At 42.7% G+C, this 19,966-nt stretch overlaps 2 protein-coding genes and 1 long non-coding RNA gene across 10 annotated transcripts in view; 2 read left to right on the forward strand and 1 right to left on the reverse strand.

Annotated features, from left to right (window-relative positions):
* Positions 1 to 19,966, forward strand: part of VSTM4 (V-set and transmembrane domain containing 4) — a 454,962-nt gene that overhangs the window by 328,599 nt on the left and 106,397 nt on the right. The window lies entirely within an intron of this gene.
* LOC133272265 (uncharacterized) overlaps positions 1 to 19,966 on the forward strand; it is a 93,768-nt gene that overhangs the window by 37,055 nt on the left and 36,747 nt on the right. The gene's annotated exons all lie outside the window — the stretch shown is intronic.
* Positions 890 to 18,943, reverse strand: CUNH10orf71 (chromosome unknown C10orf71 homolog). Of its 6 annotated transcripts, none has more exons than XM_061459238.1 (4): positions 18,477 to 18,943; positions 7,566 to 7,740; positions 6,631 to 6,787; positions 890 to 5,936 (listed from the first exon to the last, which is right to left on the reverse strand). In XM_061459238.1, exon 4 carries the CDS (start codon positions 5,760 to 5,762, stop codon positions 1,158 to 1,160), a length of 4,605 nt encoding a protein of 1,534 aa, XP_061315222.1. In that variant the 5' UTR covers positions 5,763 to 5,936; positions 6,631 to 6,787; positions 7,566 to 7,740; positions 18,477 to 18,943; the 3' UTR covers positions 890 to 1,157. The 6 variants fall into 6 exon arrangements, with proteins under 6 accessions (XP_061315222.1, XP_061315221.1, XP_061315223.1 ...); XM_061459237.1 differs by having other exon boundaries at positions 6,631 to 6,796; XM_061459239.1 differs by lacking the exon at positions 6,631 to 6,787 and adding an exon at positions 12,521 to 12,742.

A 19,966-nucleotide genomic window follows, 5' to 3' on the forward strand; every position in this document is an offset into this window, starting at 1 on the left:
ACATTACATTCAATTTTTCCCTCTTTTCACCAAGGTTCTATCATTATCTATGATGATAAAAAAGAGCTTATGAAAGGATGAGTGATATTTTGATACAGATTTTTCAAAGAAAAGTGATAATTCAAAGAAACACTTTTCTAGAAATTAATACTTCAGATGTTTTGTGTCTTTTTTTTTTTGAATCACAGAATTCAGAAGACCGAAATTATTTGCATTTTTCAGATTTTAAATGTTAGTACTGTATTTCAGTGGGAGCCTGAAAACAAAACAAAACAAAACTATATATATAATAATATGATATAATAAACAAAGGTCTTCTCATCCTAACGAGAAATTAAATACTGTTAAGGGATTTCATTCAAACCTTGCCCCTTACCATAATATTTCAGGCCAAGTACTAAGATGAGTTGAAGTTTTAAGTTGTATTACAAATAACCCCTGACTCTAGGGGAACTTCTTTGAAGATTATGAAGAAATACAAAGAATTCAGCAGCATGTTAGTGGGCACTGCAAAAGTATATTGAGAAGTTTAGAGCAGCTGCAACTGTATTCTGGTTGTTTAAAAGTTTTTTGACATGGCTGTTGTATTGCGCATCCAGTATACAATCTTCTTGTCAATAACATCTGGGCAATCAATGTGTGCAAAAAATGAATCTTCTGTTTATGGCATATTTGTAGCCATATGTTTTCTACCTGTCAATATAGTTCAAAGGCAGTGAGTGAGGAAAGTTCAGTAGATGAGGCATCTGTCCTAGGTCTCACAGGGTGCAAAGGATGGTCTTACAGGTTATATTTTGTGTCGTATATCATGCAACACATCTGAGCAAAAGGACACTTGCTTTGGCAATGCCAGTCACCATAATGGCAAAGCAGCAGCAGCAGCAAGCAGTGGCTTCATACTGTCGTATTTATTTGTTTAGATGGCATTGCCCTTTCATCTCACTGATAATTTGGTGCTTACTCAATTTCACTGTTCAGTGTGATCATCACCTCACATCTTTCAATGTGATCAGCTTTCATTTTTCTTCCCACCCAAACCACAATGAGATTCAGATATAAAGTGTTGTACAAACGTCAAATCTGCATGTGCTTTTGTGTGCATGTCTGTCCAAACAGTTCTTAATACTATCATCTGGCATATTTTGTTACTTCAGTTTTCAAGATACTCCTTCAGCAGCAAAATCATCTAAATCTGTGATAGACACTATGTCAGTATTTGGTGTCGGGCTCATGTCCTTTCCTAAGTGAACTTTAGTTTCTTGAATGTCTTGACTGGATGAGGAAGAGGCTGGTTCAATATAGGGCTGAGTATCCACAGGTTCAGAGTATCTGCAGACCTGCTGACCATCTTCATGTAGTTCAGCTGGTTCTCCTGGTGCAGCTAGCATTAACCAGGTAGGTTCAGAGAGCTGAGAAGGTGACTTCAGCACTGCTACAGACGAAGCTGGCAAAGGCAGCACTCTAGGGTAGGAGACATAGGGAGAATTCATAATTTCTGAAGAGGAGGGTTCTTCTAAGTTCCCTTCTGAAGAAGGGACTGAGACTTGAACATATTTTCCAGTTTCAGGGTCATAAAATGTCTTTACATTAACTTCAGCTGGTAAATCAACTACATAGTATTGACCAGAGTCAGGGTCCTGGAGGAGTTTACGTTGGATTAAAGAGGGTGAAGGGCTTACTGCTATTGCACAACTGGGTCTTCCTGTACTGGTTTCTGCGGGAGTAAAAGTTGAGTGAGGGGCAGGGTGGAGAGGAGAATATCCCAAGGCTGAGTCAGATGCTAGTGTCTGTCCAGAATGAGAAGACTTTCTCCCTACAGCATCTGTATGTTCAGTCTGATGTTTTTTCTGCTGCTCTTGCATTTTCTGTCTCCTGTTTGCCAGCTTTTTGGCCCGCCGCAGAGCTTTTTCTGTTTTCGGTGGCACAGCGGGAGGCTTGCCTGCTGCTCTCTCCCTAGGGTCCCTGGGCTCCAGTCCCTCAGCTTCCCCTGCAGAACCAGAAAGCAGATTTCTCTGTGCTGAATCAAGTATCTCTCTTGCAGCCATGTCAGCTTGGCTCTTTAGTGCCATGCTCAGCAAAGCAGGGTTTATAACATCCTCTGTCTCTCTAAGGCCTGAAATTGTTGGTTTGTCTGACAATGAACTGGCAGTTAAAGAGTGCATTGTGCTGCCTGACCTGGGGCTTGCAGCAGCAGAGCATGCAAGATTATCTAACAAAACTGGTGCACCTTCTGTATGTAGGATGTCCTCTAAAGCTTCATGGGATACAGGAGAATAAGAGTGGTCCTCTGATATGGAGTCAGTCACTGGGGAAATTGTCTCCCTAGTGATTATTTTTTTCGTACAAGATCCACCCCTGCGATTAGATAGGTGATGATTCTTGAAGTAATTTGTCTTTCTTTCTGTGGGATAGCTGGTGCTGTTTTGTTCTTGGTAATTTTCCAGACCTAAATTTGGATGTGTTGAGCTGTGTCTTGCCTTCTCAGACTGGGTCCTCTCTTTCCTTCTGCAGACACTTTCCTCATTCATTTTCCCAACTTTATTTAACAAAGCACAAGTCTCTTTATCTTCTTCCATCATCTTCCCTAACAAAAGGTTCTCTGTATCTTCCAGATGACTGGGATCCAGTGTTGCTGGAGTCGATCCAGGCTCACTGGCCTCTTTTCCTCTGTCGGTTGCTCCATCCCTCACATTCTGCGTACCTCTGTGCCTCGATGCCCACCAGCCTACCTCCTGAGCATGCAACATCTTTTGGTGTTGCTTATTGTGCCATGCTGGAGGCATAAACCTACCTTCCATTTCCTTATAACTGCTGCTCACTGTATCATCCAGGGAAAAGGACCTGAACAGAGGCAGCTTGACAGCCCTTATTACCTGAGGCGACCTGAATGTGTTATCTTTAATCATAAACAGACTGGGTTTGATTGCACTTGAAGTTGGCAGTGTTTGTGGCTCTTCAGGCTTGGGGATGGACATGTCCCTTACACTGCTGGCAGCAGAATCCATGCTGTTGGCCTCTTTGCTTTTCTCTCTCCTCAGTTTCTCTTTCATCAAGCTCCTCTCTTCATTCCCAGTAACCTTCCCCTCCCTCTTCTCTGCTGCACCAGTACCAGAGCTGATACAAGCATAATATTGCAGTTCATCTCCCTCAATCTCATCCCCTTTCTCATTGTGGCTATTCTTACTGCCTGTACCCATTTCATTCTTAGTCCTCTGGCTTTCTTGAAGGCATGCCTTCTGCATCAGGGGCACTGGTGGAAATGGCTCATCCTGAAGTGGCTGCTCTACCGTGGAGACAAAAGACTGCTCTGAAGAGCTAGTGCTTCTGCCTTGTGCTTCATGGTCAGGTACCACCATGTTGGTTTGGGTGTCACTGTAAGGCACATCCTCTGCTGGTGAGAGTTGATTTGGGAGTGTTTTGAAGGCAAGATTTTCATTCTGAATAGCAGCCTGTCTCACATTTTCCTCACCCTGGACACTGGGATTTTGCCCAGCTGTTGTGCCTGCATTGTCTCTACTGAATGGTTTCAGTGCTGGATAGTGCAGGTGTTTTCTTAAATCAGGTTCATTTGATTCATGTCTGAACAAGGGGAAGTTTTCATTCTCCCTTGTGTTTTTAACCAGATCTTCACATGTTGAGTTGTCTTGCTGCAAGTTATCTCCAGTTTGGTAAAATAAAAGATCCCCTGTTGTCTGGGGTGAACTCATAGTCAGGTAATTGTCTGTAAAGTGTCCAGTTAAATCAGTTTTATTGTCCTTTTCGTGTATGGAGGTTATATCACTCGATTCATCTTTGTCTGCAATATTCTTGCTACTTTTTTCTTGTGAAGTGGAGAATGAGGCATTTATTTTTGTACTTTCCTGGATATTCTCCCTCATTTTGTTTTTCTCCTCCAAGGCCCTTAACAGAGGAGAAGGGGTATAAATGCTTTTAACACGTTTACGCACATCCTTCAAATTGAATAACAGACTTGATGCTTTTGATTTGTAACTATCCCGAGACCTGTAATTGTCGAATGCGTTCCCCTCATGGTCTCTCAGTGCTGTGTTCTCAGTGGGAGGAGGTGTCAGCGGGATCAGCTCGCTTTCAACAGTGTCCACCTCCTGTTTTGGTGGTATGATCGGTGTTAAGAGTTCGGTGATGTTGAAAGGGGGACTGATCGATCCAGGGGAGTTTACCTGTCTGGGCAGAGGAGTCACCTCCAGACCAGGTTTGGCACCAGTCGCCTTTTCAGACAGTGAGCATGTCTCATCGCTGGCTGTGAACTTCTCATTTGAAGTCTGTCTCCTCTCTGCTGCCCCTTTTGCAGCCTTCTGCCTCCTCCAGGGCGGACAGGTATTGCCCAACTCTGGACTGAGGTGCTCGCCTTCAGTTAAGGTGGCCAGGGGTCTTGGTGGAGGTGGGCTGGGTGCCTGGGACATAGGTGAAACCATCCTTTGGGACATGGACTGGGGTGAGATGGAGGCTGGGGATATGGCAGGGGGGGAAAGTTGAGCTGGCATTGGGGGTGGTGGCACAGGAGGCGCTTCAGGGCTAGGAGGTGTTGGGGGATGGCCCTGCTGGTTTGGAGGTGGAAGGTGTGGGACAGGTGGTGGCTGAGGGGGACCTCGGTGCACATGGATTCTAGGGGGTGGTGTAGGAGGAAGAGCAGCAGGAAATTCAGTTCCTGAAGGAAAGGGGTCCTGAGTTTCATATGCAGCTGGGAGAGGGATGCTGAAAGCAGCTTTTGGTGTTAGCTTCATCTGAAAATCTTTCTCTTGTTTCTTAGCAACAGTGGTCTTGACAGGTGGCAATTTATGTTCCTGTGTGCAGGATCCTTTAATAAATGGTACTTCTTCCAGGTACGTAAGACCTTCCTTTTTCATTTTTATATCAACAAATTCCTCCTTTTCAGCCAGTTTTTTATGATGAACTTTCCATGATTCAAAAGCACTATTCTCACTGTGAAGAAAATTACCTTTTTTTGCTGGCTCATTAACTTTCACACTTCTGTTTTTTAAAGCCTTTTTAGAAGAATGGGAAAAATTTGACTTGGCTATTTTTGACATCTCAATCAGCACAGGATAATAATCATCAGAACCACAATAACTCAGGTCTATTTTATTAGGTCTTTTCTGTGGCTCATGTCTGCTACTGAGAGAGTGGCTACCTTGACTAGCCTCAGAATATTCAGAAAGTTCCTTGTGGTTGCTTAAAACGCCTGTGTCATCCCAACAAGCCATATCATTTCCATGATTTAACTTACATTTTTGATAGCTATTCTTAATGGGCTGCTTAACGGCTAACAGGGAACCCCCTGACCCTTGGTCTGCAGTCTTATCAAATGTCTTAATCAATGAGGACACTTTTGAAGCATGTTTATTGTTCCTTGGACCAGGAACTGGTAAAGTCATTTTTTTCCTTTCCGTGGTAAAGCTGTTATTTTTAGCAACCTTTTTCTCCTCCTGAGCACACTTTGGTAACTGCTGGAATGTGGAAGCCCATATTGTATGTTCATTGTTTCTTGCTGTTAGCCTGTTACAGACATTGCTCTTGATGGCATGGTTTAATGTCCCTCGGTGAAGTTTAGCAGAGAACTGGAGGGCGAAGTCGGGTGAAATGGGAAGATCTGACTCACTGTAAGAGTCTTCTAGTTCTGCCACACACAAACTTTTGAAAGCCCGGTCTGTGAGGCTGCTCACTTCTCTGTCTGTTTCATCCAGGAGACTCCCAATACTTGAGGAGTCACTGTGTCCTTCTGTATGTTTCTTATTTCCCTGCATTGTTCGTAGGAATCATGAATGAATTCTCCAAAGGATTAACTTCAGGCAGATGACTGTGTGGGGTGGTTCCAGCTGTTTCAGTTGTTAGCAATTCACACTCATGAAGTGATTTCTCCTGGTGCTGCTGTTGCACATTGATTCATCTTATGGAATAGCTGAAGGAACTTTTCTTCTCTGCAAAGCCAAAAAATATAAATAATCATTTTTCTATATTACCACTATTAGATAGTGAGCATTTTCCAGATATATCAGTCACTGACTAATTTACTCCTACATGTATTCTAAGCAGGATGCTAGCAATACAGTGAATAAAATAACATAAAAAATAATTGTTATATTTGACAATTCAAGTAGCTTATGGTAGCTCATGGTTTAATTTCTTGAAAGCACCATTAAAAAAGTGGTTTCACCTCAGGTTCTTTACTTGGGTTCTTAAAAAAGGATATAAGAACCAAATTTCAGTACTTCCCTTTCCAAACTTCCAACCATAAGGACTTCTGAGTGCTGTACATGTATTTAGCTTAGAAAGTTAGCTGCTTTTTGGGCAGGAAGAATTAATGATAAAAAGGGGGAAGTTTACTTAAAAAAAGAATGCCACTTGGTACATCATTGCATAATATGTCCAAAATGAAAGAAAAGTTGGTAAAACTTACTTGGCAAGAAATCATAATTATAATTTAAAACATTTTGTGAAAAATAAAATTATAGGAGATTATATCCTCACTCATTTATTAGCTCATGACTGTAGAAAATACAGTCTACAGAGATGAGCCTGCCTGTATTAGGCTGGAGCTTTGCTGTGATAATTACCCTGAGCAGAACCCTTGTTTCAGAAAGCAGAATGGCACCACAGGTAAAGAGGACTTACTGTGCATTAGCAGGTTCCAAGCAAATATTGCTGGAGTAAAATCCTCTAGCCATTCATATTCAAATACAGTTGGGTTGGTACATTGGAACTGAAGAGGCTGCTAATATCAGCTTAGCCAGCAGAAGGCAGGAGCGCCTAGGGGACTCTAGCAGACCCACTAAAGGAGCTCAAGGTTTCAGTTCTAGAGCTGCTGAGAGAAAATGGTAACCCATTCGACACAATTACAAAATATCACAGCCTTCCATTAAGCCCTGATCACAATGCAGTCAGGGCCTACAGCATGGTAGTTTTTGTCCAACTCCACATCAGTCTGAAGGCAGGATGGTGGAATCTTTGGGTGGAACAAGTAAAAGCAAAACAGACCCTTCAGCTCTACTTGATATCTTGGATCCACGTAGAACTGAGCAATGAAATGCAGATCCAGACATCAACAGCTGCAGCTGTCCAAATCCGTAATTCCAGAGGCTCAGCTCAGTGAGATTCTTGTAAAGTGCACATTTTTCTCCATGAGGAGTCAGTGCTGGTCAAAGTATGAAAAGTCAGAGGAACTGGGCTTAATCAGCTGGATTACTCAGGCTCAGTTCTTCAACTGAAAATACTCCTCACTTCCCCTTTCTATTGAAAAAAATCTCAGCTAACCTATTTTTAGACTCAAAGTATTGTAGTGAATCTTGATTCTGTCCTTCCAGCAACAGAATTCCAGTAACTTATGCAGAACTACAATAGATTTACACCAGAAATAAAATGAGCTTAATAGAGCTTCTCCATTTTACTTTGTACAAAGGCTTTTCAAAAAGTAAGTTTCACTCCCCTCAGGGCACATATAGTTTTGTGTATAATGCAGCAAGAAAAAGAAAAAGAGAAGACAAATGAAACCATCCTGCTCTTGGTTTTGATACTTAACTGTCATATGAGCCAGAAGTATAGGTACATACCTGCTTGCAGTGTAACTTTGCTTCTCATATTTAGAACTCCCTCTCATGCTTGCACTTGGCTTCATTTCTAACCATCTTTAGTGAGGAGGTAGAAATAGTCCAGTGATGTATAGTCGACAGAAGTAGTGTCCTGGGATGTTTCCGACTCTCAGCATTTTTTGATCTTAAATGAACTCTGCAATTTGAAAACAAAGACATTTATTTGCATGACCTGAAGATTGTCTTGTGCTGTATTCATTCATTTACTTGTTCATTCACATTTCGTAACCATTTTAGGAGTGACTTAAAGGATTTCTCACCAAAAGACACAGGTATCCACCCCAAAATTACAGTAATCAAATACCTTCAGGCCTTGGTAGCTTGTGGAGTGCAGTCAGCTTCCAAGCAAACAACTATAACAACCTCCAGCATTCTCTGGTAGCCCCAGCAGGGACTAACAGCTGAGTGAGCAATGGTTTCCTGGCAGTCTGCCCATTGCAAAGGCTGAGTGACGTCTCCAGGCTAAAAAGAGGGGTTGTGCTAGATGAGTTCTTCCCTGCTGCTGTCTACACCCCTGCTATGCCACACTTTCACAGGGATTGCAGAAGAAAATGCATGCCTCTACTTCACCTGCATATGACTTCCTACTGCCAACAAGTATAGACAGACATCGGTCTGGTGGACTGGGGACTAACACAGTTGAGGTTTGAAAGTTTATCCTTTTCACTATTCCTGTTGTAAAGGGGAGGAAAGGTGGACATTTGGGATGGTGAGGGGCAGTAAACAAAACATCCAATTTCCTTCCATGCATGAACCACAGTCAGAAGATACCAAAGGAAAGCTCAGTTATGGCAAACATGCATTGCTGCTCTCTTTTTGCTGTGGAGACCCCCAAGGTTCAGACTAGTTTGCTTAACCTTTGCAAGAATATATCCATTTTCTACAAAGAGAACTGCCTGCCCTAGGTAATGCAAATAGCACATAGATGTGCTTGGTACAGTAGACTTTTTCTGAAGCAAGGGTCTCCCTTAAGGCTTTTGTGTCAGTCCATGGTATTCAAAACACACTGGCAAAAGAGGCTCACCCACTGGTATGGTCTCCTACACTTTATCTGAGGAAGGACAGTTGCAGTGTTAGTTTAGGGACAAGTCTGTACAAGCTTTTTGTTGTTTGTTTAAAATGTCTAAATAAAAAAAATAAATAAAGTAAATATAAATTACCCCCCCCCCCCCCCGCAACGTTTGGTTGCAGCCAGCTGTAAAATGTCACCCTCATCACAGAGATATGTACTCAGTTATCTCTTTGCTCAGAGGCTAAATTACAATTTTACTGCTTCTGTGGTACTCTTAACTGTGCAAAGCCAACACAGCGGTGGGAGACTGCGATTATGTTCTGGCTCACGCTTCAAAGGGGCTGTTGACTAAATTCCAGCAGCACAATGTTTATCACTATTGGTGGTGGTACCTGGAAGAAGGCTGGCTTTCAGATCCCATAGACAGAGGTTTGAAGAAACATCTTGTCCCTTGTAAACTGAGAGCGCTTGCTGAAAATGTGAGTAGCGTAACAATAAACATGGAGATCATGATGTAATCTCAGCGATTATTTTCCTAGACGGAGTCACTGTTACAAAAACAACTTGGTGTCACAGATTAAAAAAAGAATAGCGACTGCCACTGTCTCTGAAACCCCTGTGAAGATCCTTGTCTTGCCTGGCCAATACTAGTACTTGGGCAGTGTAATGTTTCAAGCTGGACAAGCTGTATCTAAACCAAGTGTTCGAGGTACAGATCACTAGTGGGATTGGATGTAAATAGCAGCACTGTACTGATCTAGCTCTCTCTTGTATAGGTGTGATGGCAAGTTCTGAATTTCAGGCAAAGCAGCTGTTCATGGCTGGTTTAGCAACCTGGTAAAGTCCCATTTCTTTACCTTTTTTGAACAAACACGGCAGCGAGCAAGCAAGGTGCAGTGTTTGAGCTTAGGTCAGGATTCGGTTGGTTCAAACATTTAAGGATGTCTGAATTGAGTATATTTTCAAGACAGAGGAAAGCAATGCTGGGTGGTTGGAACTGCTTGGGAAATACTGAGAAATATGTGAGGAGTTTGCAGCAGGCATCATCTGATACGAGCTACCAGAAAAGTTTACAAGAATGTACAGGTTTCAAGGAGCTTAATCAGAAACCAGCATCTCTTCTTTTAAATAGAAGGCTTTTTTCAGTGGCTCTCTTAAGTGCCTAGCAAGTTGTGATGAGGAGGTTGAATTACAGAGACTATTCCTGGCCTGGCACAGACTGAATGTCAACTTTTTTCACTAGTCAGGAGCTGGGCAAACCAGTGAACTTGGCTGGAGTGTGTGACATCACTGCTGTTGCAATATATAAAGGGCTGGTTGGTTTACCCACGCCCCTTGGGCTGGTATTTGGCTGAAATGTTGTGCCATGAGACATCGTGGTGGCATTTTGGCAGTGCCTTTGGGAGTTGTATAGCAATCTGAAGTCAGCAGCACTGCATTCCCCTTGAGAATGGGAAGAGAAGGGAGAAGGAAGGAAGGTTTATTATTATCTGTTTTTTTTAAATCTTTGCGAGCTGGCTACTTCATGGGGTGCTTTCTGTAAGCCATCCATCCACGGCTCCAAAACTCAGAGCCCTGTGGTGACTGCTAGCTGAGGTTTAATTCAGCGGCATACTCGCACACACGTTGCTGCTTTGGGCTTTTATGGGCTCATCATGACAATGAACAGTTAGTGCTTCTTACCACGGGAAATAGGAGAATCCCTGAATTTATGTCTTGTTTGCATTGGTGCACGTTTGTCCATGGCACACATGGAAGCTCATAATAGGATGAGAGGGCTGGACGAAACAGGCCTGTTCAGTTATGTGTCATCAGGACAAGACAATGCTCCCAGCTGATGGCAGCTCCTCACCAGCCTGAGCAGCGACGGCTGAGGAGGTCTCCTGGGTATCACTAGAAAATCCTGCACGGCCATACGTGAATGGCTATGAGTGTGCTGCTGTCAGTCAGTGATCACAGTGCCACTGTCTTCACTGTGCATTTAGGAAAACAGACAAAAAGGTGTTGGGAAGTTAAACGTCACCCTGTGAGTCCCTGTTAGAAACAAGGCGCCAGAGTGATGTCCAGGAGAAAAGAGAAACACTGCAATCTGGTGTAGAGTGCCTGAGCATCTCTTGTGCTGGGATGTTTGGACTGCCAAGGGTGTGTGAGAGGATCTTATTGGGCTTCATTGGAGCCAAATGCTCTCTGATCTGCCCTGCTGCCTGGGCTGCTCTAGGCACACTGACTCTCTGGAGAGCCCTTGGGGCACATGGATGGGGGAAGGATCATAACACCCTCAGAAGAAACAGTGGTGCTCCAGCCACATTTCTCTGAGCTGTCAAGAAAGGCAACTTCTGTATTAAGAAGGTCATAAAATAAAAGTGATTAGCACAAACCTCCATTTCCCTTATCCAACAAGATCACTTCCATCTATGCTTTGTGGACATAAAGGACAGCCAAACTGAATTCTTCTGCTTGGGGAAAGGAGAATCACTTTGCTCAAATACAAATAGCTGCTCCAGCTGAAGGAGGGTGGATAATCGGATCTGTTCATCTTAGGGTGAAGATCCCAAACACTGACAGGAATGAGCAGCATAAAACAAAGTGACTTCAGCTCTTCCAGCATCAGATCTTTGATCATTGTACTGGAAAGCAAGGTGAAGGAACCATGTGTTTGAACTGAACCAGTGTAGACCAGGTCCATTCTCCTTGAGGGTTTGGCCCAGCAATTGTGTCTCGAACAGCTTGTTCTGGGCCAGAGAAGAGGAGACGCTGTTCTTGACTTTGGGCCAACTTCTGTTCTCAGTTACACTGGTATAAATCTAGAGTCATTTTATTGACGTCAGTAGAATAACTGAGAACAGAATTGGTGACTCTAAATACATCTACTTCCTAAGCCGACACTGGTGCATTATCCACAAGGCTACACAAGTAACTATAACCACAGTAAAGTGAAATCCAGCATCTCTGAAGAGCCAAACCTCACCCCCATATGGCATTCAGACTAACATCTGAAGGAATGGGATTTGAAACCGATACCGCATTGCTATGCCACCAAATTGTGTTGTCCGGACAATTCTGATTTTCTAACCTCTGTCACTCACCACCGACAATAGCAGTGCATTTGAGATAAAGTAGTTTTGCTCTTTCCTGCAATATTAACTAGAATACCTAGACCTGGTGTGGTAGACACTGTGCAGTCCCAGAAAATGCCAGGAGAGCTGGCTGCCAATCTGTGTTGCCATCCTGTGGACAATATATCTTAGAAATGCATGTGTGTGTGTGTGAGGGGAGGATGTTCTCATTTAGACTGTTTTTGAAATTTCACATGGAATAAAGATTCTGAAGAGAAATTAAATTATAACTAGAAGTAACATGTAACATGTACCATAATAGTTAAAATTATGTCACTGAAAATAGTTGCTGTCCTTAAGTCAGAGAGGGTGCATGCTGTTTAACATTAACTGAAACTTTCACTTTTATTTTCTATGTAAAAAGCAATCTTGTGGTATTGCAAAGGAGTGTGATCTTGTTTTGAAATTTTCCTAAGTATTATATAAAAATATGTATGTATATATATATATAACATTTTCAATTATCTTTCTAGGGGAAATGTTAAAATGAATATGATTGTGATTTTATTTGTTTAATCAAACAAGATTTTCTTTTTTTTTTCTGAAGAAAAGACAGCTGATGTCTTTTTCTCCCCATGAGCACTACTGAAGCTAGTACATCTGTTGCCATAGGAGCTGAACCCAGGGACTCATCAGACTCACAGCTTGAGGAAGATCAGTGCAGCTTGGTGGAAGCATGAAAGCAAGAAGAGTGTGTACCTACCTAATGACCATGTGTTACATATTCTGCACTGTGTCCTGTCCTCAAAGGATGTGAACCTCTTCCAGGCTCCAGCTGGAATGCTTACCTCTTCAGCTCAGAACATAAAGCTCCAAGCAATGGGAGATGAAGACCTCATGTGAAGAAAAATGGGAGGAAGAGAGACTGCTTGTGATACCTGCGGAGAATCATGTCAAGTCTCTCTGCCTTTCCCTTTCTGGTTCAATGGCAAAACCACAACAGTTATTTCCAGCTGGTCTCTGGACTGCCTTTCCGAGTGTCCTCCAAATGCCCCATCCTGCCAAGAGGCCTATCAAGCGTGGAAGAAGGAGATAGCTCTCAGAAAGAGTTGTATCTGAACTGAGGCTTTCTTGAAACTCCTGTTCACTCCTTCCATTACCTGAGCCCTATCCACTGCCTTTGAAGAGTCAGTAACATGCAGACATGATGGCAGAAGTCAAAGGCACAGAGCACATGACCAACACAGGCAAGGGGCAGGTGCAGCACTTGACAAACAGCACAAGTCTATGAGAATCACAAGGCCCAGGGATGGTGCTCCTCCCATGACCTGGAGTCAGCACAGACAAGTGACATTTAAGCAACTGAACCCAAACAGTGCATTTCTTGGCATTAAATGTCTGACTGTAAAAGGCCAGTCAGTAACTAGGTTAGTGATTATACATTGAGATATTTATACAGCTCTCCAGTAACACAGTACGTGAGCACCTCGTGGCTATTTATCCTTACAAACTTCCCACTGCAAGCAGGATTTCTGTCTCACAGATCAACAGCTAAGGCTCAGCTTCAACCGACTGATTTGCCCAAGATACTGCATTTGTGGCAGGGCCAGAAACCAAATCTGTGTTTTTTGAATCACACACTAAAGGTTTAATCTTTGTCAATTAAAGCAAAAATGTGCCTTCCCATTGCCCTTCATAGGGTGTGGTACTTTACCATGAGCCTCTGCAAAAAAACCCAAACCACTTCAACTGAATATGGTGCTGTAGCTTGGCATTGCATTGAATAGTGTAATCTATCCAGATTTGCAGGTGACTGATTTACTGCAAAGATCTCAGCTCTGTCTCAAGTACTCGATATCTCTGTCTCTTTGAGATCATGAGGACTCAAGCCTTCCTCACTCGTTCAAGGTGATGACTGACATTTGCATTGCTACAGCCCCCTCAGTGAGCGTTAACAGGATTTTGGCTCACGAGACTGCCTTTCATCTCCTTTCATTTAGTCTTAAGCAAAGCTTAGAGGATGAAAGCTTCTGAGTTTTCACTTCCTGAGTGGGAGAAACAAGGTTTTCCCACAGCAGAGGGAGAGTTGTAAAGTACCACAGCATTGCAATGGCTAGAGATGGGAGATGACAAAGGGGGAAGGGAAGAAGGACACATGGACAAGAAAACAAATGTAATGGCTTGCATGCTTTGTAAAGGAGCATGCTGGACAGTCCCAGCCTGTCACAGGAAAATTGTAACGATACCAGCAAGTATGTTAGACACAAAAGGGAAGCAGGCTTACCTACACAAGGAAATCTGCAGCTAGTAACAAACCATGACTCACTTCTCTTTCCAGGCTGGGGAATCTGAAACCATTCCCCGCTTATACTGCTCTTCTCATCAGGCCCAGCACACTGATACCATCTGCACTGTCAAGTTTACACTCAGACCATTTAAGCTTCTTAATAAGGAGAGTCTGATCCATACCCACTCACACAGGATACAGACTCAGGAAATAACAGGCTTGCAGAAAACAAGTATTATTCTTTTACTGGTAGTCTCACTTGTTCCTTTCCTTTTTATCCTCTGGGTACCAGGGTTTGGACAAGCATTTTGCTGAATCCTTTTTCTATAAAGAAAAGAATTCAAGCCATTTCCATATGCTGGGTTCAAAATAATTTCAACTTCTGAGTGGTTTTCTCACCCACTGAATTCCATGGGATTTAGGGACATGCAATATCCTAAAATACCTGTCTTATGTTACCAAAGACAAATAGGGATATGTACCATAGGGGAGAAGAGAAGGTGGAGGCTTTGGTTTTCAGTTTCTGGCTCAGGCTGCAGGAATAGAGCTATTTCTTACTTATACCTTTCCAGAGTGCTTTCAAGTGCAGTTAGAAGATCCCAGTTCTAGAGCAAGCAGTGTGGCAGGGAGGGAAATACACAATACGCCAAAGCATATGACTCAAGCACACAGCCATTCATTCACGTAACATCTTTCCTCTGATGACAAACTGCTCCTCAGCCATTTGTGATTATAACAGAGCCATTTCAGTTGAAGGACAAAAGCTGTGGCTTGCTTTACTCCTGCTTGCTATCTGGAAGATAGCCATGGAAGAGATATCTCTCCTATGTGAGGACTTTTAGAGGTCAGGGGAGAGCCCACCTACCCTTACTGCAGGTATTACCTTTGGAGGCCATACTATTTTTCTCTTTTTGAGTAGCAAATGCCAGACAGTGGTCTTGTCCTGAGCAAGAAGGAAGTTCCTTCCAGTTCCCTCTTCACTGTGCAAAAGGAGTTGTGGTTGGTTTTGTTTTGTTTTGTTTTGTTTTTTTTTTTCTCTTTGGGAAATGCAAACTCCCTCTTCCTATTCAGAGATTGATTCATTGTTATGATTTAACGGTGTGTCCCCAAGGCAATTCCTCATTCCTTTAGAGTTAACGCACATGCTAAGGCATTTCTTGTGATTATTCTGTAAAGGATGTATGCAAAAGATAGAAAGGAAAATACAAGAGTTTTAAGCAGAATTGACACTTGTTCCCTAAGGGGCAGGCCAATGATTCTGGCTGAAGCAGTCCCTCAGCAACCTTGGTAATGCTGTTATCCCAGCGCTTTCCCAGACCAGCCAGACCCTCTGAAGAACCATGTGGGTATGCAATAGCATCATCTGCAGCCCAGTGCTGTCACCAGACACTTCCTCCCCAGCTCCTCTCCTCAGTTTTCCTCCACACCTCAAGAAGCAATTCTAGATACTTGTCTGTATCTTCACTCAATTCACAAGCCTGGTTAAAGAATAATTTCTCATTTTTGGAGAAACAGACTAATCTAATGTCACTACTTCCAAACAGATCAGTCAAAACAAAGAGTTTCAGTGAACAACCTCATCATGATCAGCCCCACTGCCCTAGCACAAACCCTGGATGTGGCTTGCAAGGTCCAGTTCACTCTGAGCATGCTGTTGCTTCTGCACCAACATCCCAGACAGACCTAGGCACTTACTCCAATTTCTGAAAGCCCTGTGCTCTGAAGCACGAAAAGGACAGGGACAGACCTGAAATACATCTCAACACAACAGAAGCCATCAGAAGTGCACAGAATTGTACAAGGGTCTATAATGAAGCTGACAGAAAAGCCAAGCTGACCTTAAAGTATGCCAGCTTATGTCTGATCCAGGTAAAAGTGATAGAGGCACATCTGAGACTGAGGATCTGCAGTAACTGTAAATTACCAGATACTTCACATTTGCTGACTCTGCATATTAACATGTAGCCAAATGTTAACTGCATTCATTTCTTTGAGAGACTTAAAAAAAAATTGCAGGGGTTTTCACCTCTATCTTTTCCAGGTGGAAAGTATGAGTTAGGTGGCCTTCATGTACCTGACTGTCATAGCCCTATCACAGTTCCCCAAACAGCCTCAGACACAATGTGTAAGCAACAGGGAAAGTGTCCCTGAAACTACTGGGACGTAGCTGTGTGAGTGACTGAAAAAACATATGTATCATTTGACCTGCTTGACTCATAAAAAGATTGGTTTGACTGTTACCAGATGATAGATTTAGATTAATCATTATTGGCTAATGCCTTCTTGTATACCATTATTTGCAAGCATGAGAAATGGATGTTAAAAAAGCCTAGGACTATAATTAAATACCTGTTTTCTATGCCTGTCCAAAGAGGATCATTTGGCAGGAGAACACAAGGGAGAGGGAAGCCTTTCTTCTGGGGAAACGTTGTCCTCTTACGGCTTTAATGCTACCTCAGTTTCTCTTGGACTGCTAAGGGACAGGGTTTCTTGATGGCAGCCTCTCTGACCATATACAGTTGAAAGCCATAAAAATCAGTCAACCACTAATATAGTTGCAAAACACCAAGCTTAAAACACACACACAATATATATATATGTATACACCTTTAAATATATATGTATAAGCAATCACCTTTAAATATATATGTATAAGCAATCACTGACCCACACAGGCTTGATTGGAGAGAGAGACAGCCTTTTCTCAAGGGTAAAGTTCCCATATCAGTGCACACATGGAGTCCCCACTATGGTCCATTTCCCCACACACCTGTCAGCTGGCTCACAAACCACTGGTCCCAAATGCAACCCTACCTCAAGCAATGCACACTAGCTCTAAAAGCAGTGGACTCACCCTCTTGCTTATAGTAGGCAAGTCTCTGTGTGACCTGGCACCCCAGCTGCAAGCAGGCCAGCACAGCAAAGCCTGCAGCTAAACTCCACTTGCAGAATTTGCCTCTGGCAGCAGCTTTTTGTGTGTGTAAACTCAGCTAGAGTAAAAAATGAAAGACTGATATGCAGATGGTATTTTCTCCCAACATGGCTCACAGGGTTAGTTGGCTTTTTTCCTGGTCCTGGAGGGATTTACATTTTCATGGGCACTTTGCACAGTGCTAGTAACACACACACAGACAAGATAAACATTTCAGAGAAGCACATAGGAATGAGAGGCTACAGAGTGAAATTTCCATATGCTTTTGGTTTGCGGTGCAGGGGTGCAATTGCACCTGCGTACCTCCACCCAGCTGTGGCCTTCAAGTTCACTGGTGAGTGCCTGTTACAACTGTTTTTGTAAGTAAGTTGTGAATAAGTATGTAAATACCTTCCTAGTGACAAACTTGGAAGGATGCAGAGATTTAGTTTGTTTAGGGCTCCACTATACTGCAAATCTTTAATTTGTTAGTATTTTCCACAGGCCTTATCCTTCAACCATTTGCTTTTTACATGATCAGTTCCCTAAAGAAGTGAATGAAAAGAGCCAAGGACTGTGATCCTGTCTGGAAAGCTTGTTTCTCCTTATTTCTTCTCAGTTTTCCTTCTCCCCAGCCTCCCCCTCAGCAATGGCAGAGGACTAGTGATGAACCCTCTAACTGATACTTTGCAAAGTCAGTGTGAACTGATTGCTCTGGCCGGCTGCTGGAAAACTTTTCCCTATTCAGATATAATCAGATTGCCTGTTCACAGCCCATTTAAAAAAGCTTAAGCAGTTTGGCTTTTCAAGTTCAATTTTAATTAATTCTGTTCTTATTTTGCTGCTGAGCTCTGCAGCTAGGCTAATAAAATGCAGCTCCTTGGGATGGCAGATTAAGAAGTTCTGCAACAACTGGACTCAGAAAAGCTTATGCCATTTAAGAAATTTCCCAGTGATTAAAATTGGATACAAGTCATAGTCACAGTCATTTATAGTGGCCTCTTAGCACTGCGTAGGTATTTGAACTATTTTACTTTTTCAAGCTCTGTAGCATACTAATTGCTCTCTATAAAATATTTAAGCAATTCTTTTCCTATTTGTTGAAAAAAAAGAAAGAAGAAATAAAAAAAAATGCCTTCAAACCCTTATACAAACCATTAAAGTTTTTAAGAGTACCTTATCTGTAGGCAGTAACCATCTAGAAAATAAAATCAATGTATATTTACTTGAAGTTGCTTACAGCACAATGCACAGGACAATTAAATGGAGCTTCACAACAATTTACTGGTCTTTTGAAAAGATCATACCCATGTACCAAATAATTATGTCATAAACAGTAACCACTGCATACAAATCTATATGTATGCTCTTTCTGCATGCAGACTTTCAGAGACAATCCTGCATTTTTCAGAGCAGAAAAAAGCTGGACAAAGTGAAAGGACTTTCCTGCTCTAATCATTGAAAATAAGACATAAATGATGTTTGATTTCTCTTATCTGATCAATTACACAACTGATCCTTGAGTGCACATGCATTCACACACTCAGCCACCACCATTCTTCACCATTTCCCTACTTCAAAAACACCCACTCACTTTTCCCCTTACCTTCTGTGCTCCAGCTTCCTGGTCAGGGACAGTGCAGCGCTGCTCTTTTTTCCCTTGAGTCAAAGCCCCAACACATTTTACAGCAGCCTGCTTACTATTAGCACTTCCCATTATTTATGTCTTTCGGACTCTCCTTCTGAACATGGTTACCTTAATAGAAACAACCCCTGAAAAATAAATAAAACAACAAAAGTGGAGGAGCTAACCCTTGAGCCCTCGCAGACCTGTCCAGCCAGGTGAAGTAAGCAAGGAATCCAAAGTTACTAAAATGTATTTAAATAGTTATCAGGCAAGGGGAAACCAAGCGGAGATCATGGTGGGGAAGAGGCAAACATACGTATTGGAATAACCATGCGGTGTCAAGTAACAAGACAGATGAAACAAACAGTCATCAGCTATTTTTACATTCAGATTCGCCATTGGTAATGCTTCAGAGATAACTAATACAGAAAGCAATGCTGTGTGATTGGCTTGCTCCTGCTGGTGATTCAAACCTTAAAGCACTGCATTTTTCTATCTACAGGTGGGAGTCAAAGTGCTTTTAAGGTAACCATTAAAAATACTGTGTAAAAAGTATGAATGAGTAACACAATACTGTCCTGCTGGTGCTTTTTCATAAATAGCCCATTTCATCATCAAGGCTGGACAAATGTGCCCAGCGCTCTTGGAGTAAGGGCCCCATTCCACTGTCCTTCCAAAGCAAACAAGAGCAGCCATCATCCTGGGAGACACATGCTAGCATTGGGTTTCATTTGGTGAACTACAATAGGATGTTGAATAATAGGGGTAATATGCCATGAAGTCAACAAGCTAAGATTTTGTACTGCAAATATAAACAATGGATTGCGCCCTGTCCCATGCTGAGTGCACAGAGCTCCTTAATGAAGTCATGGGGCTCTCTTGGGGCTTAGCATCACGCCAGGCTTGAGCCACAGACTGCAGCAAAGAGCTGAATCTCCTTGCTATTACAGCCCAACTCTTGCTTCCATGGCAGAGCAGGGCTCCAGTGAGCCCAGTGAACATTTGCATGTTAAAAAGAGCTGCTAATTATATTGCTACAGCATGAATAAGGCAACAACCATTCAGTGAGCTGGTGCCTGAGAATCTTCAAGCACTAGCAGACTTGTGATGAACTAATCCTCCCTGTGACCCAAGAGCAGCCTAAAGTTACATGTCCTTGGAGGTAATGGCTTGCCCTCTCCAAAGCAATCTTCAGCTTTGAATTCGCCACCTGGGAGAGGTCACCTTAGGTCCCAGCAGGAAGATTTTTGCAAAGCCCAGTCTCCTAAACTCCTGGTCTGGGCTTTTGGTGCTCAAGTCCTTCCCCTAATTCATCCCAAACTGAATGTTGGTCTTGCCAATCATCAGAGTGCTTCTGCTAAGTTCTGGTCCCAGACTGTACACTTTCAACATCTACCCATGCCCTGCACCCATGAGACTGCACACACAAAGACTTGATGCATCAGGAGTCATGGTACCTATGAACTGAG

Source organism: Pezoporus flaviventris, unplaced genomic scaffold (genome assembly GCF_033815535.1).
Source record: "Pezoporus flaviventris isolate CSIRO_AGI_PZ_B2104156 unplaced genomic scaffold, CSIRO_AGI_Pfla_v1 ptg000029l, whole genome shotgun sequence".
Taxonomy (NCBI): domain Eukaryota; kingdom Metazoa; phylum Chordata; class Aves; order Psittaciformes; family Psittacidae; genus Pezoporus; species Pezoporus flaviventris.

Bases quoted from the DNA above. Each gene is read 5' to 3' on its own strand.
- CUNH10orf71 (XM_061459241.1), bottom strand. From the start codon at position 5,762: ATGCAGGGAAATAAGAAACATACAGAAGGACACAGTGACTCCTCAAGT.